Below are 26,629 nucleotides of genomic sequence, written 5' to 3' on the forward strand. Positions count from 1 at the left end.
GGGCCCAGAAATTTGCATTTCTAACAGATTTCAAGTGGATCTTGCTGCTCCAAGGACCCCCACTTTGAGACCATCTATTGCAGATGGCTCCTAAGAGCCCTTCTGATTCTGATACTTAGGATGCGGATTTTTGTCAGCACTCTCTTCTGCACTACATTGACTTACAACAGATTGTTTTACGAATGGGACACACCTCACACTACCATGTGAACAGCTAGAAACATCTTGGAGCTCCAGCTTTGATTTGGAATCTAATTTTCAACAAGCAGGGCTGAAAGTGAAGGACACCTTAGGGCTTCAGGAAAGTTGACAACTTTCTTGGCTTTAATAGGTTAAGAACAGAAATAGGAAGATTGTTCGTCCATCCTCCCTGCCCGCGTCCAGTGTGGTAGCATAGCACCTTTTGGGATGACTGTGTGACTCCAGAAAACAGCCTTTCTCCAGGGAGAACCCTGATCCTTGGGCCTCGTTTTGCCAGCATCCGCTCTACACAACCCGGGTTTCCATCAGGTCTTAGAATGGGAGTGGCTCTGGGTGAGACTGTGATGTAGATAATACTGATTTGAGAACTTTGCCAATTTTCTGCCCAGAGCCCAACACCTGGCCAATGTCTGTTCATCCTTTAGGGTACAGCCTAAAGCTTAGTTCCTGCCCCCACCCCCGGCCAAAAAACCTCCTCTAACCAACCACCCTTCCCAGCCTAGGTTGGGCTCTCCTGTTATTTGTTCTCTAGTACTCTGCAGAGTTCTCATATAGTGTTTATCAACCTGTATTACAAATTCTTGTTTAAGTGCTTCCCTATATATGAGTGTGCCAGCCCTAAAAAGGTGAGGACCATGTCCCAACTTGTCCACCAATGTTATCACAGCAGAGGACCTGGATCATGATAGGTGCTCAGTAAATATGTGTTGCACAACTGCTATCAAAGGCAGACTGTGAGCAGATTCTAGCCACAGTAGTTTATTACAGTGGAGAATGACTGAATAATCTACACTACCGTGTTTCCCCAAAAATAAGACCTAGCTGGACAATCAGCTCTAATGCGTCTTTTGGAGCAAAAAAATAATGTAAGACCCAGTCTTGTATTATATTATATAGGACCCGGTCTTAAAATAATACTGGGTCTTATATTAATTTTTGCTCCCAAAGATACATTAGAGCCGATGGTCTGGCTAGGTCTTATTTTGGGGGAAACACGGTATATATGTTCCACAATGTATGATGTTGGGTGCTCCAAAAGAACAAAACAGAGAAGTCCTCAGAAAACAAACAAACACACAGATGGAGAACCCCAGTGCTCCTGGCAACTTCAGCCAACTCTTTCATTGACTCACACCCATTCTCTCTGGGAAGCTTGTACCTCAGGGGCCAGGGTATCTCCCTGCCTACCAGGCACGCTGAGCTTCCTCTCCAGACAACCGTCCGTTTAGCACCCAGCTCCCTTCTCTTCCACACCCATACAGTTTGTAGATAGGTACTTGGGTGAATGCAACTAAGGCTTCTCCAATGCACAGCATACCCCAGCCAACAGGGCCTAGACAGCAGGTCTGGGTGAACCGTGCCCCTCCCTATTTTCTCACTGGGGCGGTGGAAGTTCAGCAAGGTCATGAAATGACTGGCCCTGAGCTACAGCTTGAGTCTCCTGGCTTCAGGCTCGTGCATTCTGCATCATGAAGCAGGCAGGCAGCTTCAGATCTGGGAATGGGATATAAGCTTTCCACACTCCTTATAGTTTATCACCATTACTGTAACTCTCTGCTCTGACACAAAATTATAATTAAATCAAACCAAACTAAACATGAAAATAATTTACTTAGAGAAGGCAGATTATTTATGATAGACAAAGTCCACAAACTGACTAGAAGTATATCCTGCAGATGTTGACTTTGAAGATTGTGCTTAAGTTTAATGTAACTGATCAATCCCGATCTCATTGGATGGTCACATATTCAAAAGGATGTCTATTTGCCCAGGTACAGTGGTAGATGAGACTATGCTTGCCCTTTTAGTTCCCAAAGCTGTTCCTTCTCCCTTTAAAACAGACCCATAATCTAGCCATGTACTGGCTTGCAAGGCCCTGATGAAGAAGAGAGCAATATGGTGGAGATCAGAACCTTCTCCGTAGGGCACAGTGTACCATGTTGACTGAGGGCTGCTGGACGTGGGCAGATGGAGACAGTCCGAGGCCCCAGCAAAAGTCCAAGTTAGCCAGGTATCCTGGGAGAGTAGACTTGTCCAGGGTTTCCCCATGACTTGCATTGTCTTTCTTAACACAGCCAATTCACGACTGGGGTGAGGAAGGGAAATAACAGAAACAGATAGCTAGCCCAAGAAATCTACAGAAACTGCAATAAAGCATAGTCCGAAATGAACTCTCCAAGCTGTGAGCCAAGTGCTTAAGGGAAGAGGCAGGAGAGTACTTCACATGTCACTCGCCATTGACCATGGTCGTTCACTGGGGCACTGTGAGGAGTGGCACAGGGGTGAAGAATAGAGGTGTAGTTTCTCTAATTTTTTTTGGCAGAAAGAAGAGCTACATAGCCAAGTGTCCTTTTGTGTCTGTTTGGGTCTGCCAAAAGGCAGAACCATCAGTATGAGGTTAGACATGTACGAAATATATTGGGGGCAAGCCTGTGAAGGTAAAGGGGGAGGGAAGAAGAGAAGGTGGGGGAGCCTCAGACCAACCACAATGCAGGTGGTCCGGCCTGTGGGGGACACAGGAGGATTGGGTAAGAAGAGGAGTCTCAAATCACAGTGCAGCTCCAGGAAAGATTCAGGTCAATGGAAAGTCCTTGAGCCAAAGTTAACATTGGAAGAGTTACCACCTTACATCTTGGTTGGGAGTCATTGGTTGGGAGTGGGGCCTGGGCCAAATGCAGTAACAGATTTAAGGGGACAGTTTCTGGGAGGCTATCAGTCAATTATGCTCCCTGTGGCAGGAGATCTGAGCAGCTATTCGTATGGCTAGGACATCCTTCCTTCAGGACCTGTGCCTGGGGAGGCCATTTCCCGGGTCCCTGGTAGACAGTAGGTAGCTACAGCAACAGAAGCAGCAGAAGGAACTGCTTGATTACTTTGAAGGACAAGGCCAAGGCTGGTTTGATTAGTTTGTAGCTGGACTGGGCTTCTTCATTGCTTATTCATTCAATGTTTGGGTTCTTGGTTTTCCCCCTTTCCCATTGTTTGTTCAATTTCCACTCTGACCCCAGGTCTAGGAAAATATAACCATGTGCATTTGGAAGAAGTTTAAAATGAATTCACTGGCAGGCTTTATTTCGTTTCCATACTAAGCATCTAAAGATGACCAGGCGTTGGAAATGGGGCAGATTGAAGAGACTAAACTTACTTGAGAAATAAGCAAAATGGATATTCTGCCTCTTAATTGTGTTAGGAAGAATCTAAGTTTTGTCCATCTGGTGCCTAAGAATCACTATTTTTTAGTTGTCTTAGTGTCATAAAATTAGAGAACATGAACACTGAAAGAGACCTTGGAGATTGTCTAGTTCAACTACATGATTTTACAGATGGAGCCATGAGGCCCTAAAGGGAGAAGGTAGACCACTATCGCTTAGGAACAGAGATGCAGAAATTCTCAACAAGACCCTAGCAAACTGAATCCAGTAACATAAAAAGGATTATACACCATGACCAAGTGGGATTTCTCCCAGGAATGCAAGGCTGGTTCGTGTATGACAATCAATCAATGTCATAAACGATATTAACAGCAAAAAAGACCAAAAAATGCATGATCATCTTAATAGACACAAAAGTCCAAGGGACTTTCTCAAGCTCATAAAGCTAATGGCAAAGCCCGGGCTAAACTTGGATTACTTGACTTCCAGGCCAGAGCTCTTGATAGTCATAGGGGTGGGTATGGAGGGTGGGAGTAGCCCTTGCACACATGCGTGCACTGCACTGAGCCCTGTATTGAGGACTTTCCCCTTGTCCTTTCATATTGTCCTCACAACAGCCCTTGGCAGTAGGCACTATTGTTATCCCTACTTTCTGCATAGGGAAACAGGCTTAGAGAGATAACTCAAGTTGCCTGAGGCCACCCACCTGCCAAGCACATGGAAGACTTAAACCTAGACCCAAGGTCTTCACCCCTTTGGCACTTTCTCTTGCCTCTCATTGATTGGTGCCACTAGATTAACCTGGTTCTATTAATTCTCAGATGATCTTCTGCCCAGCCAAGTCGATGGGCTTTTTTTTTCCATAAATGGATGAAAATGTCCTCCAGATTCTCTGGGGGGAAGAGCCCCCTCTCCTGTGCCAGTGTGTGACAACTCTCTGAGCCCAGGCTGTTGACCTACTTCAGTATAGTCTGGCCATTTACATATGTTAATAACTAGGACATCTGTGCAAGAACTGGAGGACCCTAAGTAGGCAAGCAGCTCTGGGGAAACCAGAAGCTGAATGGCTGGTATCTGGAGGGCAGTGGGGAGAAGAGAGGAATGATGATGCTCTTGGCTTCTGGAGAAGCTGGGGGCCCGACTGGCCTCACCTCAGGGAGAGGCTAACCCAGCGAGAACTCTTGCTTCCTAATGGGGCAAGAGAAAGAAGGCAGACATTTCAGAGAGTCAAGGAGAGATGCATCTGGGCCAGTGCTTAGTAAAGAGAATTTTATTTTTGGCCTCATACCTGGGCATCCCAGCTGGAGCTGTGCTGAGGGTCCAGTTAGTCTAGCTTCTTCCAGATGTGCTTCATAGGGGCATTGCTGGGCCCCTGAGGAGTCCTCCCAGCTGAGATTAGGGAGGTTGCATTCCAAATGGGCAGCTGCCTGAAATTGCACTGCTGTCGCTGTTGAGGCACTGGAGGGATGGCATGCCTGAGACTCTTCCCTGGAAGGGTTCCAGGCATCTTTGATTTGGAGCCAAGAAGGAGGCCTGACATTTGGCTATTGTTCCTCTATCTGGTTCACCATCAAGGGGCCCTCCACGTCACCCATTTTACCACCACGCCCCCCATATTGGGCCTCCAAAACCTCTTTCAACCTCTTCAAAATGCATTCTAGAAAGGTCCACCCCAGAGTCAGGAACCGAGGCTGCAGGCCATTTCCAGGGGCATAACCCTGGGGGTTATGTTGGGGGTGTAGTAGCTTTCAGCAGTGCGCAGAACAGGGCTTTTCCAGTGCTGGGCTGCCTGTTCAACTCAGAAGTATGGAGTCTCCTTTTTACTTACTCTCAGGGAGAATTACACAGGGGTTGATAGAGGTCAGCTCTGTGTGGGACACCCTCTCCTCTCCTTTTCTTCCTCATGCCAATGGGCTTTTCATATAGATGTGAAAAGGCTGTTCATTAAAGCTGTGTGGTCTAGCTTCCACCCTCCTCTCCTCCCTTCCTGGCATTCAGACCAGAGAAAGTGGCTTCCTTTGGGATAAAGGGGTTGCAAGAACGCATCCTGGGCTGGGAACTAGGAGTGCTGAGTTCTAGTCTGCTCTGAGTTGGCCAAGGCCCTTCCTTATCGCGAGCCTCAGTGTCCCCACCTACCAAGTAGGGAGTTGGTGGCAACCAGTGTTTCTCAGAGGGTGGTATTGCAGGGCTCCAATTCCAGAGACTGATCCCTTGGAGACAGTGGCGATAGATGTTCTCTGTAGGTGTCTCTGACTCTCAGACTCTGTCTTGCTTGATAGTGTTTCTCCCCAATTATTTTTATTGCGGTAAAATACACATAACACAAGATTTATTATCATAACCATTCTTAAATGAGCAGTTTAGTGGTATTAACTACATTCCCATTGTTGTACAACCATCACCACCATGCATCTCTGTAACTCTTTTTATTTTGCAAGACTGAAACTGTCCCCACTAAACGATAACTCCCCGCTTACCTGGCAGGGGAGATAGTATGATCATGAAAGTGGTTTTCCCAAGGCAAGGCTTATTTATTGCTTGGCAATCCTGAGCAAGCCATGGACCTCTCCCTCATGTACTGAGAATGATGGCTTGAGTAGGTGATTTTTCCTTTCTCCAAGTTGTAAAAAGTGCCAGGGTAGTAGGGAAATGAATAGCTCCAGGGAGATAGAGTGGGTCAGAAGAAGGCAGAAGAGGAGGCCTTCAGTGAAAGGGAATTAGAGAATGATGCCCCTCCCCATCCCATACGGGTAGGGAAGGCAGGTGACCAGATAGGTAGCCATGAGAGAGAGGAGTAGCGGGAAAGCATGGGTTCATTTGTAGTTGGAATTGCAGGATACCTACTTGTGTGTGTCTGTGGACAAAAATCTGAGGGAAGAAGGCAGGCCCCAAATCCTGAGCCTTGGAAATGGTGGCATACCTGATAAGACTCAGAGAGCCAACACCAATTCAGCCCTAAATTCCATGACGAGTATGCTGGGCTAGGTCCTTGCAGCCTTGACCCCACACTAATTTCCTGTGACTGGAGCATCTCCAGAAAGCTGGGAATGGCAGGAAAAAAAAATCAAAATTCTAAAGCGACTTTCTGAACCTCTATATGATGATGATTTTATATGAACTTGACCTGTTGCTTTGACATAGCACAGTATTTTCTGCTTACATAATTCCTGTTTTTTAAAATCCATATGATACATACGGAAGAGCGTATAAAACGTATAATAAAACTGACACATAGGTACCCATGAAGCAGGTGAAGAAATAGCACTTTCAAAATATCTTTGAAGTCCTTCCTCTTCCCAGAGATAACCACCATCCTGATTTCTGGGAGGGAGCCGACTCCAGGAGTACACCCTTGGCTCTTGGGGAGCAGCGAGCTCATCCTCGTCAGATCGGGCACACCGCCAATCTCTTTAGACAGGTATCTTCTGCGTGGATTTCCAGATGGCTCATTCCATCTGTCTTGTGTTGATCTTCATTAGTTTCAATCTTAGATGGGGACCTTGTCTTTTTAAATGATTTTCTGATTATAAGAATAATATGTGCTCTTGTAGTAAACTTGGAAAATACAGAAAACATAAGTATATACTGTAAGTCAGGGGTAACCACTGTTAACATGTTGGCGTACAATATTTCGTTATTTTTCTATGCAGCAATATATATTTCACATTACTGACATCAAGTCATATACATATATATATATATATATATATATATATATATATATATATATATATATATAGTGAAATATAACATAAATAGAAAGTAGTGTGCAAGGTCTATATGCATAGTTTAAAGAAGCGTACTGTCACCATCAATTAGGTTGAGAAGTAGAACATTGTCAACCTCGAAGAAGACCTCTGTATGCCTTTCTGATCACAGCCTTTCCCTCCCCCCAGAAGTGACCACTGTCTTGATTCCGACAGTCATTCTCCTGCGTTTCTCTCTCTCTCTATATGTGTGTGTGTATATAGTTTCACCACTTATTCATGAACTCAAACAATCGCTTCATTTTGAAGAACTGAGTGGCAAGCACAATCTAGGTGCAGCTATAAGCAGCAAAGTGTCACAGTGCCACTATTAGATGAAGGCTTCAAAAAGAAGAGCTGCCCCAGCTCCCCTCTTGGGGACTCGGTGGCTACAAGCATGATCCCTCCCATAAAGGGAATGTATGGAGCTCACCACCATCAGACTCCAGGCAGAGTCACGGCCATGGCACTGGACACCAGACGTATGGCCAGAGGGATTGGGCTGCTCTGTGTTTGCTGTCAAGTTCCCAATCTGCCTTCAGGACCTCCAGCCTCCAGGTGTGTAGGTCAAGGCAGAACACCTCTGTGGGGTGAAGTGAGCGTCCCCACCTGATCCAGGCAGCAGGATATGGAAGGCAGAGCAGGAAATGCAGCAGCAAAGATCAACCCAGATTTCTTCCAGGGTGAGGGAGAGGCGGAACCCCAAGGACATGGAGTCAGGGAGGCGATCCAGCGATCTACCCCATTATATTGGCCACCCCTATCCACTTCACCTCCCAGTGGCAGGGACAGCCTGATGAAGATTCTGTCATGTAGGCCAACCTGCTTTTCCGCTTTCCCCTCTGCCACCCTTATGATTCAGTTTCCCTGGAGCTGGGGAGTCAGTTGACTCTGATCTAGCTACTTTTGAGCGGGACAAGTTATGATGCTGTTATCTCCTGGAGTGGTCTCCTTATCATTGCGGGATCATATCTTCACAAACAAAACCAGACCCTTACTGTACATTTAGTGGGAAGTTGGGAGGGATATGATTTAGATGCATGCATTAAATCTGTTGTCTAAATCCAGAAGTCTCCAGAGGAAATCCTGCCACTCCCTTCCTTGGCTGCCTGAATGTGTTGGTTAGTTGGATGGCTCCTTTGGAACCCCAGGACCTGTCAGCAGTGCTTACTGTACCCAGCAGGGAGACACTGGGGGAAATAGGGGCAGAGGATATATATAACCATAAGGGTTAGACTTTGGACATTGCATATTTGTGATTAATAGCCTGGATTTTGGAGTACGTCAGCCCCAGGTTCCACGTCTAGCTCTGCCACTTACTTACCATGTGACTTTGAGCAAGTTTCTTTGCTTCTGTGAACCTTATTTTCCTCACCTATAAAATGGGGATAATAATGGTACCTATCTTTCAGGGTTGCTGCAGGGATTAAGGGAGATAAAAACTACACAGTGTTTCATTCAGTGCCTGGCACATTGTACAAATTCAGTACATGGTAGCTGTTATCATCATCACCATCATCATCATGAGACAAGAGCAACCTTCCAGAAGCTGTCAGGGCCACAGTCTCTCCTAGCTACTGAGACTCCAGATTCCGGAGATTCTTGATGTCCTTGCCCTTTGACCCAGCCCCTGGTGGTCCCCACAACAGTGCTCTTGACCTGAACTTGCTCCTGAGATGATTCCCAGTGGCCCAACTAGCCTGCCCAACCACATAGTCTTCCTACCTCATAACCCAGCTTTACTGACGACAGGCTCAGCACTGGCCACTCTGCACACCTGCCCCACAGAAAACAGCCGAGTATACTGCAGACCTGCTCTGTGCCCAGCACTACGGGAGGGTCTGCCACAGTCTCTACCCCAGGGAGTTAATCGGCTACTTACTTATTCATTGGAATTATGGTGCAGAAAAAGATGTGTATTTCTTCCTTCCTTAATTGATTTATACATTATTGATTTTACCTTTTTGTGTTCTTGGGTTATTTTTCTTTTCTCTAGGTAAAGTAGCAATTTCCCAATTCAACGTAACCCTGTGATTAAATTCCAAGTCTGAGAACTTGATTGAATAAGTGAACTTGATTTTGGTCCCCATCAATTGTAGTCAGCCTTAGACATTTAAACTTTGAAATATTAAGGTTAAATTTTATGCATTTATAAAGGGAAAATCCAGAAAAGCTCAAATTCTTCCAGCTCTTGCATCGAGAATTCTCTGCTCCAAAGAAATTATAACAAAATGCAAATGTACAGAAGATATGCAGGAAATAGGTAGGATTGGTGCTACCCTAGAGTTCTTTGCAGAATCTCTTTAGTGAGCCCCGATACCACATGTATCATAACAGAACTCCCCCAGTTTGGAGTTCCCCTCATTTTACAATACAGTTGTAAAAAGATAAAAAACACTGGGTCACACCGTAGCCAGCCCAGAAGCCATTGCACAGCTATGGAACCTAGTGGCCCTCCAGAATCTTCTTGCTGCTGGTCTGCTTATACCAATTGCAAAAGTTTCAGTTGGGCAGTTTGTTCAAGCAAAAGTCAAGGCATGGACTTTGAAGTCAGACAATATCTGGGTTCTAGTCCAGGCTCTGGCAAGGTCACTCGTTAGTAGTGACCTTGGGCAAGTTGCTTAACCTCTTTGTGCTTCAGTTTTCTCATCTTTACAATGGGAGCATAATAGTACCTTCCCCATAGGATTGTTCTGAGAATTGAAATGACCTCAAGAAAGGGCTGAGCCTAGTGCCTACGTTAAGGAATTCTCAATAAAGGTTTCTAATTTTATCAAAATGATCATTTATCTTATTATTAGTCTATTTTGCCAAAAGATAAGATATATGATGGTCTTGCTGAACTGTGTTGGCCAGACCACACCTAGAGCAACCTGTCCCATTCCAGGCTCACCCATGTAAAATTCACAGGACAGTGCCTGGGGCATTGTAAACGTGCTCGATATATGGCAAAGGTGTTATTATTAATTAAGACTACCACTAATTAGCCTTCCGAGAGAGCATATAACATGCAGGCACTGCATACGTGTTAATTCAATTCTTTATAACCCCTACCACTCTATGAGTAAGGTACAACAATTACCTCCCTTTCACAGATGAGGGAATTAAGGCACAGAAAGGTTAAGTTACATCCCCACAATTACATAGCTAAGAAATGGCCAATCCCTGATTCAAGCCCAGACCTTCTTTCTCCAGAGCCTGCCATTGTGCCAAAGAGCTGTGTTCTCCAGCATTGTAGCCAGCAGCCATATGTAGCTATTTAAATTTAAAGTAAATAAAAGTAAGAATTTACTTCTGCATTTGCGCTGGCCACATTTCAAGTGCTCAATTGCCACAGGCGGCCAGTGACTACCATATTGGACAGTGCAGGTATAGAACGTTCTGTTCTTTCTAGGATGATGATTCAACATCATCTCAGAAAGGTCTGTTGGACAGTGCTGCTTATAGCACCTCTGAGATTCTATTCCCTATAAAATCTCAGACTTGAGTTGTATAGTTTTCTTGTTATTAATAGACACATGGTTATATAGTATATTGAAATCCCATTTGCACTTGGCCAGGTAGGGTAATAGCAAGCAAGAGACCAAGAAGTCTGACTCACATTAAATTTTCCTGCTTTTCCAATGCATGACTTCAGATTTACAAAATCGTTTCCTGTCACCTCTGTTCAACAGGTAGGAACATTCACCAATTTGCCCAAAGATCCAGCTTCTTCCACAGCTCTGCCTTGACCTCTTTGGGCTATCTGGAAAACATTTAGTATCTTAGTGTGCTCATCTCACTAGTGACTTGAACAGCTGGAGCTGGCTTCTGAAGTCAGGCCAGCCCTGAAGGACCTTGAGCCTTGAGAGTCTCCGACATATGTGCCAAGTCTCCAGTTCCCTCTTCTGGGCTTTCTCTGCTCACCTCCATTATGTGGTTATTAAAGACCAGAGAAAGGAAAGAGAGGCGTTCCGGATTTGTTTCCGGAACCCCTTGGTGATTACGTCTAGAAATCTTTAAGCTCCCAGAAGCCAGTAGAATTATACTATATAACTATAGCCTTGCCAACGCTTGTATACCTCCTTCTGAATCTTCATGGTGGAGAAGATTGGACCAATCTCTAATCCAGTCAATAATTTAGAAAGTCTGAGCAGTTTCTGTCCATTTCTTGCAGAGCAGCTGAATATCTATGGGGGTTGGTCATAATCTTAGCTTCTGTCACCAGAGCCCATTTGAGTTATGGCGATACCATAGAATAGCCAACAAGGTGGTGCCACTTCCGTGTGAATGAAGACAGCTGACTGTTCCTCTCCAAGTGCAGAGAAGGAGCCTTTGCACTTCCAAACCCAGGAGTTGCTTGGGTTTTAGTCGCTCTGTAAATCAAATCCAGGTTTTACCCTACCCTGCCACTGTGTGTCCTGGGTAAGCCTATCTCCACTTTCTTGTCTTGTAAATTAAAGACAGTCTCGAATGCATGTGTGCTCAGAGTTCTGTGCCCAGCACACGGTGTGTGCTCAATAAATGTGTTAACAGATGTTACTTTCATGATGTCAGTATGATCCTTCTCTGTTCTATTGATGGGTTTTATTAATACAATGGCATTGAAAAGGGATGAGTAGATGTACTTAAATGAGGTTCAAGGCTCGGTTTATCATTAACATTCATCCCCAAAAGAGGCCAGTGCACTGATCACCAGATTGTTATCTCCCAGGTGCCTGGGTCATCATGCTAAATTCATAACAGAGTAAAGTTGATTGACTTTTCGAAGTATTTGCTGAGCCCCTCACCTGACTCAGGCACTGTCTGGGCTCCAGAAGGATTCAGAGGTGATGAAGACTTGGCCCAGCAAGACTATTCAGTCACCCAGAGGTTCAGCCACGGGAGTAGGACTGAAGGAGAACACAATTCCTAGGGTGGAGGAACTGAATCTTGAAGGACATGCAGGATTCCCAGACTGCAAACTTGGAGAAAGGGCATTCCAGGCTGGGTGAACCAAGGAGCACAAGATGAGAGGGCTGAAAACATGTGGCAGCTGTTCGGATAGCTCTACGAAGATCAGTATGACTGAAGGGTAGAGTACATGACGCTATGGAAATTGAAACCTGGCTTCCAAGCGGGTGGGAAGTCAAGGGACAGAGGGACCCTGGGCCAATTTCATTCCAGCAAGCCCTCTAGTAATTATGGGTAGCCCCCAGTCCCGGGTGCTGAGTAGGTGTGAGCTTTATGAAATCAGATACCGCTGTTAGACCCTACCCATCCCATGGTCTAAATTCTATGAAATTTGGAATCGTATGGAATCAGCCAGTCCAAGAGCTATGAGTCATGGCCACCAGTTACTGATGGACTTGCTTTACTGAGATTCTCAGGGATTTCAAGGAGAGAGATGGATGTACCTTATTTTTGGAAACCTCTAGGAGTGGAAATGTTCCTAACAACCTTTTCTTTGGAACTTGGGCCTCACACTTAAAGGGTGGGTGATATGCAGTGTCTTTTCCAAATTACATAAAATGGAGGAGGTACACAAGCATCAACTATAAAGCTCCTAGTGAATCAGAGTCGAGATCGAATCTCATCTATTTTATTTCTTTTGTTTTTTAACTGGGATTGGACTGGTCTGTGAACTGCCTGCTCCCATTCTCTTCCACTTGAATGAATGGCTCCAGGCCCATTCCCAATTGCTACTGAATAGAGCTGCCCACACTGTGGGGGCATCTTCTGCCGCTGGTAATTCCCACGTGCCATCTGTAGTTGTTTCTGCCTGAGGAACTACTGAGGCACTGCACGCGTATGTTAATGCCGATGGGGGGCATCTGTTTCTTGACCCATCACTGATATCCTACAAGTCACATGAAGCTACCCCGGATTCTTGAGCAAGAGCTTACGAATAAGCCCCGTTCATCGCTTTTAGAATGTGTCGTCATGGAATGGGCCAGGAATCCGGACTCCAGTAATGTTTGCAAATTGGGATTGTTACAAACTCCAGTGTGGCTATAAAGTTGTCTTTAAGATAATCAAGAAGCTAGGTATGCTGGTACAAAGAGTTGTCAATTGTAGAAAGTGTCATTTCTGTTCATGTCCAAGATGACTTTTACTCAAGGACAAATTGGAACTTGATGGCAGTGAAGCTGGAGGGAGCCAGTGAGCTCAGCTCTGTGCTGAATTATCCCAAGGGGTGGGGCACTGGGCCCTCCACAGTTGGTACACCGTCAAATGGCAAAGAAGTTTTCTTTCCCAAGTGCATTTTTTTTACTTGCTAAGAATGTTTCCTGTTGTTTTTTGGTTTTGTTTTGTTTTGGAGAGGGTGTAATCTGTAAACCTCTTCCTAGTCCCATCTTTAAGTAGTTACAATTCATTCTTAAAAATTTGTCTGGAGCCCTCTTGTAAAACTTAGCCTGTACTTTTCTCAATGGCATATTTTAACAGTCTGCATTTCAAAACTTGTTTTCCATATGGCAAGTTAATGAGTAAGGGCACACACACACACACACACACACACACACACACACACCATGGCAAACTACACGTGGGCCTGGGAACCAGGTAAACCTGCATTTGCATTCTCTCTGCTACTAACTAGCTGTGTGACTTTGGGCAACTCCAACTCAGTTAACCTCTCTGGGCTTCAGTGTCCTCATCTGTAAAATAAGGACAGTAACAGTTCTGGCCTCATGTATGGCTTTTTAAAAGATTGAGTGAGATTGAATCTTGAAAGCACTTGTGTTCGTGCCTGGTGCATAGCAAGGAATCAATAAATTTAGTGGTGGCAATTTTTTATTGTTGCTCAAATAATGCATCCAACTATTTACCGGGCTGTCATCCACTAAAGAGACTTGCCCACAGTAGGTGCTTAGTAAGTGCTTATTGCAATGAATCGAACTGATTCCAACTGTTTAGTTTAGATTTGGGGGATCAGTACTTCCCTTTCTACCAGAATGTTTGGTAGGAGACACAGCTGACCACTTGCAGCTCAGGTGTTAAAAGCATGAGCATAAAGAAGCTGTCTCAAGTAGAAAGAACTTCTTGTCAAGCAGACTTCCCCCTGGTCCTTTTGGACACCACTGTTGCCAAGCACTTTGTGTGTTCACGAGGATGTCAGGAGCTCATTTGAGTCTTGAAGCTTTCTCTGACATGGACATCAAGTGTGGGTTTTTTCATTGCCTTTGGCTGAAAGAATTGGGTCAAAGATCAGTTCTGATGAAATTCCCATCTTCTGAAACGTGATGGAAAGGAGAGGTCCCACACACACACAAATCCCGAAAACTTGGGGCCCTAGCAAGGTGAAGTGCAGTGAGGGCTGCAGTTCAGGACGTGGCTGTTGTAAGATTTCCACTTGACTGTTTGGTTTTGCACTCACCATTTGGTTTTTCAGATTCCTCAGCATGTCTACACACATACCTACAAAGCAGTGTGCTCTGCTGTGGGGGGTGGGGGGTGGGGAGTGGGGAGGGATCGGGCTTGGTCAAGGTCATTGCCGATGAACCAGCTATCTGACCTAGCTTTACTCCCGTTTCCAACATGACAGTGACCGGTCAAGGCAGAGGATCCTTAACTGAGATCCACGGATGGGTATTAAGTGGTCCAGAAAACCCTTGAAATTATATGTAAAATGTTGGTGGGCTGGGAAGGGGGAGACACCATTGTAAATGCTTTTTCTGTGGAGAGAGACCATAGCTTTTAACTGATTCTCAAAGGAGTCTGTGACCCAAGATGATTAACACTGCAAAGCTGTTTGGTGTTGTTGCCCAGACCAGTTGGTGTGTATAACCACGACACCCAAACGACCCAGCTAGGCAGTCAGGGAAGTGACAAGATCAGTCAGAACCATTTTGTGGCCAAGCAGCTGATGGATTGTTCAATCGGTTGTTGTAGACTCATGTAGACAAAGCCTGCAAGCTTTGGGAAGCCAGCCCCCCCCAGGTCAGCCTCGGGCGGCAGCCCCCATCCTGCCAGGCTCTGGGGAGTGAGTCCTTCCTGCCCGGCAGCTCCTTTGCTCATGAGCTGGCCCGAGTCACCTCCTCGTACGGCACCTCAGAGGCAGCGCCCTGGGGCGGCTGGGATCCGAAGGCCTGGAGGCAGGTGCCCGCTCCACTACTGCCTAGCTGCGACGCTGTAGGTAAGTCACTTCCCCTGAGCCTCGCTTTCCTCATCTGTCAACTGGAGCACAGTCCCCTGCTCAGCCTTCCCGCCTGCCTCACAGGGTTGTTGGGTGGAACACAGGAGGTGACAGCCCATAAAGCTCTGTACACCTAGGAGGGATTTCTCTACTGTGTCCCGGCCAGTCTTTGGCACAGAGAACAGCCAGGCAAGCAGAGTGCTCCAAGTGCCTCAGCCTCACCTCCAGGGAAATGAGTGGGGATTGCCCCAAGTGCAGTTGCTCCCTCCCTGCTCTTCACCTCTCAGTACCCAGTTCCTTCCCTGCCTGTCTGTCCCTGTGGCCAGACTGTGAGCCCGAAGGGGACAGGGGCTGCGCTTCTGCACCACGAATCCCCCAGTGCCTGCCTGCTCCATACCTCACGGGTGCTGAGAAACTGCCTCTCCTGACAGCAATCCACTGCGGACTCTGCACCCCAAGGTGGTCCTTCAACCCACCCAGGACTCGTGTGCCCTACAAGTGGGCAGTTGGATTTCCCCACTGGAGGACTGGCAGCCTGAGAAAGGCAGGCAGAAGGGATCCAAGCCAAGCCTGTTCAACATGGCTGTGAGTTTGAATCATCCTGCATAATCTAGAAAGAATGGCTTGACTTGCCCTAAAGAGTCACATTAGTGGTCGCAAGAGCAAGATGGTACATACTAGCCAGAGTGGGCCTTTGCGGAGAATTTCATTTTGATCGTGGAGTTGTTTTTCTGGTGCATGAAATATCAATGCGCACAGGACATCTGCCCTGTCTGCAGAGAAGACTGGAGACATGAACATTGCAAAATGATAGTGATCAGAAGATGGTCATCAGGCTGAAAGGGCCTCCGGGATTCAGGCCTTTAATGGAAATTCTGCTTTGGTACGTACTGCCTTGTTCTCTTTATCTGCCTGCCCTGGCCTGGAAGAACAAGCAGTGCTTTCCGTTTAAGGGCTATTGATTTTTTTGTCTTTTCCCCATTTTCTGTGTACTCTTGGAGTCACAGTGATCTTCAGCTGAAACCTGAGAAATCTTGTCGAGCACAACAGTGCCAGGGAAACAGAATTAGCGAAAACAGATGGGGACATCGTCCCCTCAGGATGTGTCTGTGTCCCACCCAGCCCTTCTCTGTCCTCGGAAGTCGAAAACAAGAGATCCCAGCTAACTTGCCTCGCAAATTCCTATCTCTTCCTTGTTATGTCTCTAACCAAGCCAAGGCCTTCCACCCAGCAGTGAAGGGTGGGAGGAGCAGATGCTCGGCCCCCAAATCTTCCCTACTTAGCTTTGGAAGTTGTGCCCACCTGGGGGTGCTTTGGGGGACAGGATCTTGCAAGTTCAGCCAGTGACTCAGGAAGGCCAGACAGAGGATGCAGGCCCCACAGGGGAAAAAGAAAGGGGAGCTACAAGGATACTTGTTTCCTCCACCCTGGGATATTTCCAGCATTGAGACCAAGCCCTTCCTGGACTGGGCAGCCCTGAAACCACCAAGGAGACTGGGGAAGAGTCAGAATAGAGTTCATGCAGTCAGAGATCAAGTGGAAAGACAGAAAATGGAGAGTTAAAAAGCTGACCTAGAGCTCTCTGCCATTTACTCTCGATGTCATTGATTTTATGAAGCCCCAGTGACAGCTTCAGACCAGTTCAGACTCCAGGGCAGCACCATGATGGTGGGGGAGGTCCCTAGTTCCTGTGCCAGTGGCCCAGAGGGGCAAAGAAAGACCCCAGCAGGCCAGTGCTGCTCCAGGTCTTGCCCAACTTAGAGAACAGTGTGGCGGTTTCTGATTTACCTTCAGGACCCCACGTCCTGACCCGAGGTTTCTGCCGTGCCCCCCACCCTGCCCACTCCCGATCCCTTCACTCGTCGTCATTTCTTTAGAAGATGTGTAACCATCTGAAATGACCTTTGATTGACTTATTGTGTCTTCCATTGCAAACTCCATAAGAGTAGAGATGCACAGTGCTGTCCCCAAGTAGACCCACGAGAAATGTCTGTCAGCTGACTAACAAGTAAACCCTCTCTTCCCATCGGGTATTTGGACAGGTTCGTTGGGGGCCCCAGAGTCAGTGAGGCCCAAACCTCACTGACTGCACTAGGGCCCTGAAAGGTGTTGAGCAAAGGGAACGCATAGGGCAGGTGTTCAGCAGCCTTCCCCGCAGGCCCAGATCTTGGCCTCAGGGATTTGAAGGGAGGAGAAGTGATGGCACCTCATCACTCCCAATGATACTGCCTCCTCTGGAGGCATTCTGAAGAAACTGAGTCACAGGCTCTGAGGGTCAGCAGGGACTAAGAAAAGAACCTCTCCTGCCTTCACTGTAGGAAGTCCTTGCAGTTTCTGAAGGACACCTGAGGAAAATTTTCACTTAAGAGCATCCACACCCCCTCAAACAGGGCTTCCGATGTAGTGTCTACGTTGCCTCCATCCGTGGGCTGTGGCAAGTCTGAGGTGTCCCCGTCCATATGGGTGTGGGAGCCCCAGAATTCAGGTCTTGATTTCTTGATCTCCACTCAGAGCGCTGTCTTCCTCGCATTTCAAAGGAAAAGTCAGAAGGGTGGGTGAGGTGTTTCCAAATTTGGCTTCCAAAAACTACAAAAGAAGGTGCTTTCCCTGGTGGAGTAATAAATGAACCCAGACACTAGAGCTCATTAACCTTTGAACCTCTTAATACAGAGCTGAGTGCCTTCCTCTGCTTGGCAGGCTGGCTCTGTGTGGGGGCGCTCACAGGCTGCATCTGCTGGGAAAGGAGATGGGTTCCCTAGTGGTGGGAAAAAAATCTCTCCTCCCTCCTCTCCACCCTCCTCCCCCTCCTCCTTATTCTCTCCCCCTTCCTTCCTCTGTCCCTCCCTTTCCTTCCCCTTCCCTGTCTTTTCCCTCCCTCCCTCCTTCCCTCCCTACTGTCTTTTCTCCTTCCCTCCCCTGTCCCCTTCCCTGCCTCAATGTGCTGTACTCCGTAAGGCTTCATCCCGTGGCGTCCTCCAGAAGACAGTCCATTGGAATCCCCTTCCCAGTCAGAATGCTCTCCTCCTGAGGATCACGGGGCCAGTAACTTCAGTCTGAATCTGGCTGAAATCCAGGAACCCTTTGCGGGCACCTGCGTCTGAGTCGTGCTGATCCTCTGTCCTTATGCCTTGGCCCCATTCCCCACCCCCCTTTGCCAGATGAAATGCTTGCATCAGTCCTGAGACCATTCTCCCCCTGCTGTGGTGAGAGGAAGCCTCCACGGGACATAAATGAGCCCTCCACCTATGGTGGATGAAGGACAAAGCTGACACAGCACCTGGCTTGGCCTGTGGAGAGGCCGTGTTGGGCTCAGCTTGCTGTGGGCAGCAGTGGAGCTTGGGCCAGCCATTTGCCTCTTTCTCCTGACTAGCACATGGATGAAGCACTAGCCCTGCTATGGGCCCCCATATGTGGGCTAGGGCTTTGCAGCTTCCTGAACATCAGCAAGAAGCTTCTAGAAAAGGAACTCCATGACTTCGCAGGTCTCCATCCTGGCTGAGCCTTGTCTATGAATGTGGCCCCTTGGCCCAGTGGGACCAGGAAGAAGTATGACAGGGAAGAGCCATGACCCGAGTTCTCAGAGACTTCCTGCTGGCACCAACCTAGGCTCAGCGTGGTGAGCAGCATGAGGGAAGCGCACCTAGGCTTGAAAAGAGCACACCGACGTTGCCCTGTCACTGTCTCCTGGCACAATATAACTTCAGCCATAAACATGCTTATGAAAAGCCACAGGTTGCCTGGGCCATCATTCATGAGTGTCGCTCACTAAGCTACAATTTTCAGCCACAGTTTCCTCCTGGTCACTGAAAACATTTGTCATTTCCTGATGTCTCCGTTTTCCAATGATTATCATTGTCAGTTTCAAAGGCAGCCACTGTTTTCTTGGGGCTTATCTGTGGAGCACATTGATGCAGAACAAAGGATGGGGGCCTCCATCTGCAAAACAAAGGAAGCAGCCTCCTAGGGAGGCCTGGAGAGAAGGTTCTGGCTCACTGGGCCAGGGACAACAGGACCAGGCTGGGGGCAGAGGGCTAGTGGTGCCCCGGACTACCTCAGCGGTATGAAGAGACCCCGCTTGACCACAGTGCCCCTGGACACCGGAGGGCCGGGCCTGCAAGCTGAACGTCAAGTACACCCTTTGGACTTGGGAGTTGGTGTAGCCATGCTGCTGGACAGGTTTTCCCTCCAACTCTAGATGCTCTGGATTTTGCGTTTCCTTGGATGAACGCTAGCCAACATCCCCCTTATCCTGTAACCCTGGACTGTGTGAGAAGCACTCTCTTTTCTCTGGCAGACACTAGCCGATTCCTCCGCCCTCTGACTTTGGTCTCCCATGCCCTTGGATGTCTTTCCTTTCTGCCTCTTTCCTTTTGGGCTCTTCTGCTCTTCCTATGCATCTCCTTTGGTCGCACTCTATGGCCTCTACCTGTCTCCCTGCCCCCAGCCCTGTGCAACTATTATTTGATGAAACTAACTGGGCAGTGGGTGGGGACGGAGTTAGGGTCGGTGTACACCTACCTGGCCACAGGAGCAGGTTTCCTGAAGCAGCAGGCTGGACAGGCAAAAGCACTGGGTCGGTCTGTAGTTAGGAGACGCGGCACTTCCCAGCCATGTTGCTTTGGGCAAGTCATGTAACCTCTCTGTCTCAGCCTCAGCTGTCATGTCAGTAAGCTGGGGTCTGTAGATTTTCTGCCCAGATCTCCTAGAGCTGGTGTAAGTATGGAAGGGGAGAACAGAAGTGAAAGGGCTGCCTCAGAAATGCCTGCCCGCCCTGAGCATCTCAGGCAGATCCAGCGCTCCCCCACTTCCTGAGGGTGTGGCCTTGGGAGGTCATAGAGCCGCTGTGCTCCTCAGTGTCCAAATCAGTATCCCTTGGATAATAACCTGCCGACTTCAAAGGTTGTTGTGAGGTGATATGCAGTAATGGGTACAGAGCGCTCCGTACAGTGAGCACGCATGAAGGAGGTCCTGTTGCCTCCACACCAGGCTTTAGCAGGAAGAGGGCACCTCTGTGGGCTGGCTGAGAAACAGCACCCCCGCTGCCCACATCCCAGCAGCCCCAGGGAGGGGGCAAACGCTCGGACAGGAAGCAGGCTAAGGGCAGGATGGTGAAATCGCTTCTAGTGTAATCTGCCCAGTGCCATGTGTTTGTCCTCTCTGCCTTGGCAGGAACTGAGGCCAGGAACTGCCGCCGGGCCTGAGAGCCGGGCACTCTCCCAAGTGCTGGCTCCGCCCACCGCCATCCCACACCAGCCCTTCTGAGTGCAGAAAAGCAGGCCAGCCCATGTTGTAGGTTCTTCTGGTATCTGGGGGGACACAGCTCAGAAAGGGGACTCGGGGGTGTGTTCCCTGATGCAGCTGCCTTGGTGGTTGGCACACTAGCGAGCATGCTCCTTGAGAAGTGGGTAGAGATGGCAGTAAGTAAGCACTGGACTGGGAGTCAGACCTGGGTCCCAGTCACAACCTGGCACTGAATGGCAGAGGGTCTCCAGGCAAAGGGCAAGTTGCGCCTTCTACGTGCCCTCATCTATTTCTTTCCAGTCTGTCCCCTTGAGCTGCTCCCACACTCAGTGCTGGGACGGCGGCCCTGAACTTTGGCTCCTCCTCCTGCCCACCCAGCTTGGAGAGGGAGACAGAAAGCTCATCCCAGTTGCTCATGCTGCAGCCATTCAACAGAACAAAATAAAGTTGGCAATGAGTGGTTACTCTGGGTGTTGGACAGTACGTCTATGTGACCAGGTGGTCATCCTGCTGTCCATGCCAGGACCACCCAGAACAAGCCTCAGCCCTTTCCCCGTGACAGGCCCACAGAAGCTGGGCACCTACCACCACATAGCCCAGAGTCGGCTCTGCCCCAGCCCCAGCCCCAGCCCCCCTTGTTTGCTCAGCCATTCTTGTCTGTGTGGTTTGGAGTCTGAGCCCTACTCCCATCACCTACTGTCCTCTGAATGCAGCCAGTTCATCTGGTCTCCCTGAGGCCGGCATGCCCAGACTCTTGTCAGTACTATAGACATGATTTAGCCAAGGCAGAGTAGTATAGGACTGTCACCTCCCTCCTACTACATACTCTGCTTCTATTAATGCAGCCTAATGTTACATTTGCTCTTTTGGTGACCACATCTCACTGCTGACCCATCCTGAGCAGAAGGACATCCAAAATGCCTAAATCTTTTTCTACGTGCTCTCGCTGTTTAAGCTCTGTGTCTCCCACCCCATCCTATGCTGTCGCAGTTGGTTTTTTAACCCAGGTTGAATCCTACTTTTATTTATATCTGTGGAGTTTTGCTTGGGAGGGTGAGGCATGCATGCAAGTGTGTGTGTGTTGGTGTGTTCACTCATGCTTTCTGCTACACCAAAGCCAAGTCCTGGGTCCCCACACAGCGATCCCAAGGCAATTATTTCTTGGTAGTTGTAATCTAACACATCTTTTTCATCTTCTGTTTAGCAAGAGAAACAGAGATCAGGTCTTATGGCAGTGACCCCTGAACAGCGGAGTGCATATATCACCCAACAGATGAGTCAATTTCAAGGTAAGCAGTTAAGGTCAATATTCCCAAAGGGATAGACCAGGGTGTATGTATGTGAGGGTAAGGCGAGAATTCACCCCAGAAAAAGCCGTTACTGTGGGTGTTTCTTAAAACACTGAAGGAAAGTGGGGAGGCCTTTGAGTCAGTTCAGTAGCACCCTGGTTGGATTGCTCACATTGGAAGCTTAAGTAGGATCCCAATTGAAGGCCAGGTATTAATGACTGACGTCCCTGTTTAATTCAAGACATTGACTGAACTGAGTCAAGCACCTTAAAGCAGTTATTCTCAATAAGAGAAGGGCACAGCCCCTGGAGTTTTATCAGAATCAGCTGAGGGCTGCCACAACCCCAGGGTTCTCATCCTGCCCTCCCCACAGGGACCTCCCATTCTAATGGGCTCCTGGGCCATCTCTCAGGTGTGGGCCATGGAAAGGGGGTTGGAGAAACTCTGCCTCAATGAGTCTGTAGTGGAGGGTTCCCAGAGCCTCCACAGACAGCGAGGGTCCCCACCCTACCATGGCAGCTGTGAATGTAATCACCATGTATTGGCCTGGGTTTGCAAGACATCAGGCATGGTCCCTACTTCGCAGAGCTTCCAGACTAGTCAGGTAGAAGTGTGCTAAGAAACCCTTATCAGCCAGTCGTGATGTTGTGCTAGGCCAAGGGTACTCTCGCCTGGGGCTCAGCGAAGGCTGCTTGCCTTCCAATAGGTGGTCAGCACCTTCATTTTAGCCAATGCCACCATCACGCCATTGCATCTCCATTCTCGTGCAAAACCCCTGTTCCTTTGGGCCTAATACCAACTGAATGTCCCACCTGCCCAGATCAGGCATGCTTCAACTGTAGTCGGAACAAAGCAGACAAGGTCCAGGAAAACCATTCCATCTGTGAAGGGGTGGGCAGTGCCAGGCCTGCGTACAGAGAACTGAGTATAAAAGCAGACCTTGACTGTGGCCTCATGGAGCTTACAATCTACTTGAAAAGACAGATTGAGCTGGCATTTTCAGACCAACGTGATCTGCACTTGGTGGGTGGGGCGTGTGAGCACAGACCCAAGAGTCTAGGAAGGCTCCCCAGAGCAACTGTGGTCCAGGCTGAGGATGGAGGAACAAGGCAAGTTGAGAAGATTTGGGGAGCAGATGATGCTCAGTAGGAGCTGAGGGCGAAAGGTGAGAGGTCGCTGCTGGGCTGGTAGCTCCCTGCTAGCCGCTGTAGACTGCATTGAGGATGCCTTTGGAACTGACCCACCTTTTCTCTTTCTGTAGCCGTCCAAGAACAAATCACCTCCCATTGTAGCCGGACCAAGGCGAGCCCCCCATCCAACCAGCACGTGATGCCACCCAGAGCTGGGTTCCTTCAGAACAATCTGAGTCCAGGAATGATCCCACCTAGAAGGCACCAAAGCCATGAGGGCATGATCTCACCAACCCCAGGCAAACGGCAAGGAAGTTTCAACTCTAGTCCCCTGTTTCCCATACCCTTGCGCTCTGGCCAGAATCTCCTGGGCAGCCTCGGCTCTGTCTGCCGGCATACACAGATGCCCAAGGCCACCCCCTCGGGAGTACGCCTGCCTGGGTTTGGTCCCAGCCCCCTGGGCAGCCAGTCCCTGAGTCCCCACCAGCTCAGACAGCCTTGTATGCCAAGAATGCCCACCATGTTCAGTGATGCTGCCTGGGCGGCAGCAGCAGCAGTAGCTGCAACCCCAGTGGTCTCGAGGGAACTACCCCCAAGCCAACTAAATAATAGCATCCAGCAGCATTTTGATAGCAACTCGATCTTCGCCAAGGTACCCATGAGACTCCCCCTGGTAGCTCCAACCTGTCCATCACAGCAAGCAGTCATGCCCCCCAATCAGGGGGCCCCAGGAGGCAGGCCTGGCCATAAGGTGAGTGCTGCCCTGGCCAACCCCAGGTTCAGCCTCAGACAGAGCCCAGTGCGGGGTCCCGTGCCTGTGCTGAATGTCACCAAGTCCCTCCAGCAGGGCATAGCCAGCTTTGGTCACATGAGTCCCATACAGGGTATCGAGCCGCCGCCAAGCTATGTGGCTGCTGCTGCCGCCGCCGCTGCTGCCTCGTCCATCGCTGCCAGCCAGTCCCCGGATCCATTCAACAGAATGGATACCTCCCGTGAGCTGCCACCCTATTACTTTTTGCCCCAGCCCCAACCCCCACGAAACGATCTGATTTCACCACCTGACTGCAGTGAGGTGGATTTCATTGAAGCTCTCTTGAAAGGCCCTGGCGTGAGCCCAGATGAAGACTGGGTGTGCAACCTGAGGCTGATCGATGACATTCTGCAACAGCAGCACGCTGCTGCCCAAAATGCTGCAGCCAAGAATGCTGGCCAAGTCACCCGGAATAGCCAGAATGACACCCCCCACGTCGACATCACTCTAGGGAGTGGCATGAACCCATAGCAAATTCACAACCGGCCCTAGACAGCCACACAATTGTTTCCTTGAGTAGCAACCGTCCATGCCCATCTCTCTCTCTCTCTGTGACAAAATGGAAAGCTGGTGATTTTTCAAGCTACCTGTACATATTTAAAAATTTTGTAAATGGTTTTCCTAAACATTAATGACAGAAGTATTTATACTTCGTTTTGTGACTTTGTAAATAAAGTGACAGCTTTCGTTTCAGTACAGTTGTGTTTATTATGCATTGTTTGTGTTTATTATACATTGTTGCAAAAACGCAGACTGTGTTGTTGAGTCGCTTATGGTTTTGATGCAATGGGAGATGTGGATGTGACCAAGAGGTGTCGTGCAAGCTGATAAATGCCAAATAGAAAACCACTTAGCCATTTATTTCCATTTTCACTGAACATCCGATCGCCTTGTGTGATTCTTAGTCACTTTTGTAAACTTTCAGTCTCCCGCTAGCTCTTAACTGATGAGCATATTACAACAGACGCTGTTGTTATCGTGTGCCCCGCCTAGGAAATTTGCAAGGAGGCTGACGGTTCTGTAGATTTCGGAGAGGTGAAGAGGGAATGTGTGACCTGAACACTGTCTGAGCTGTCCACCTTGAGGACCTAGAGTGTCCTCGCAGTCAGACAGGAGAAAAACTCAGAAAACCCAGCTTTGCAGCTCTCCAGGCACCCGTGCAGGGTGAAGGTGAGATGTTCCTGGTTGAAAGCCTTTCAGTATTTATTTCGATGTAAGGCTCTGGTGGTTTGGGGGGGAAAGGTCTGTACACATTAATACTTGATTTTTGATTTGTTTTTGATGGTTTCTATCTGCAATTATCGTCATGTATATTTCAGTGTCTGTTAGAGAAAACCCACGCCCACTGTCTTGTAAACTTTTCTCAGTGTCCAGACTCTGTGTAATCACATTTTAATTGCCACCTCGTATTTCGCCTCTACTTTTGAAATCTGGCATCTGTTTCAAGCCAGTGCGTTTTTTTTCTTCGTTCTGTAATAAACAGCCAGAAGAAAAGTGCCTCTATGTTTTTATTTTTCAAGGGAGCATTCAGTACCTACAAACACATGTCAGCTAAGCCAGCCAGTGCCTTTGGGTCTTTCAGCAGCTACTGATGTCCGTCGTGTGCATTAGAAAGAGGCTACACTGAGCAGTGAGGGGTGAATAGTTTGTGTAGGCGTGCTCCAATCCTTTCACATCACAGCATAGAAGCATGTCATTTGGACGTCAGCCCCTCATTTTTATAGAGGAGGTAACAGAAGGGATGGGGGGGCCACAAAAGTTAACTCTGTGCTGGGGGCGTGGGGAGACTTGCATTGATAATCTACGCTCTGTACCACCATTCTCTTTCGGGTGAGGGCGGCAGACCTCAGTAAAGCGCCAACTCATCCAATGTAAGGGACACCAATATAGGGCAGCTGGAGGGTGGGGGTGGGGGGGCCTGAGGCAGGTAGCAGGCTTGCTATATGCGAGAGTGAGGTACTCTCACTTCACAAAGACAGCCAACAAGGCCCTGGTGAAGCCATGAGGCACCCACGGTGCGTGGTCCCAGGACAGGCTTCTCCCTCAAAGCCCAATTCATCCTGAGTGCTGGAGCCAGAAGAGCTTAGTGGGCCCAGGGTGCAGGGGCCACAGGGGTGCAGGGGGTGCGTAAAAGTCCCCATGGCTTGGCTTCATGTCCAGGACCACAGTGGAAAGGCCATTGCTCCAGTTTGTCAGGCTGTCGCACCCTTGCTGAGCTCCACACTGCCCCCTGGAGCCCTGCCCCACCCCTTCCCTCCTCCCAGCATTTGTAGCATGCTGTTTGACTGCTGGTTATTTCCAAGTTAAACTGCACAAAAACAACAGGGACTCCCATCCCACATTAGGGCAACCGCCTCACAGAATGAACATGGCTTCCAGAACTTCATCCGAATTGGGCTTATAGTTGGGCCTCATTTGCAAGGGGACCCTAGTAAGATGGCTGGGACCTGTGTCTGTCCCACAAGGTGGTCAGGACATGACACGCAGGTGACAGCCTGCAGGTAGAACCACATATCCCCAAAGGTAGCGAGGAAGCTAGTTGGGACACACGCCTTTGCCATGTGCTGTAAAAGCGCAGCGGAAGCTCCCGTTGGGATCAGATGGAGTCACAATGGAGTACATCATATTTGTTCCCCTAACTGGATGGGGCAGTTTAGATCCTCATCCTCAAGGTACAAAACGTTCCAACACCATGGCATGCTTGAGTCGCTAAGGGAAGCCCATGTACTGAGACAGGCCTGTCCTGTCCAGCTGAGCCTAAAACACTCTAGGAAGATGCCTGCGCCCACCACTCAATGGCTGTGACTGAGGGCAAAGATTAACAAGGGTGGAAGCAGGCCTCTAGCCCATGGGCCAGAAGGGCCAGGGAAATAGTCATTACCCAGAAGCCCTGGCTCTCAGCCCAGCTGTTCACATGGGCCCTTCCCCCTTCCTGCAGAGCATTCTTTATAAGTCTGGGTAATG

At 48.6% G+C, this 26,629-nt stretch overlaps 1 protein-coding gene across 6 annotated transcripts in view; it reads left to right on the top strand.

Moving 5' to 3' along the window:
* Positions 1 to 25,164, top strand: part of MAMLD1 (mastermind like domain containing 1) — a 486,280-nt gene extending 461,116 nt beyond the window's left edge. For 5 of the 6 annotated variants that reach the window (XM_074324231.1, XM_074324232.1, XM_019753515.2 and 2 more), the window contains 2 exons: positions 21,640 to 21,724; positions 22,986 to 25,164. In XM_074324231.1, the coding sequence (XP_074180332.1) occupies positions 21,640 to 21,724; positions 22,986 to 24,136 (1,236 nt within the window). In that variant the 3' untranslated portion in view covers positions 24,137 to 25,164. Of the gene's footprint in view, positions 1 to 14,950; positions 15,195 to 21,639; positions 21,725 to 22,985 lie in introns of all 6 variants that reach the window. The other variant, XM_074324234.1, reaches the window with a different exon arrangement.
* The last annotated feature ends 1,465 nt before the right edge of the window (positions 25,165 to 26,629 follow it).

The sequence above is a fragment of the Rhinolophus sinicus genome, chromosome X (genome assembly GCF_036562045.2).
Source record: "Rhinolophus sinicus isolate RSC01 chromosome X, ASM3656204v1, whole genome shotgun sequence".
In the NCBI taxonomy this organism is placed as follows: domain Eukaryota; kingdom Metazoa; phylum Chordata; class Mammalia; order Chiroptera; family Rhinolophidae; genus Rhinolophus; species Rhinolophus sinicus.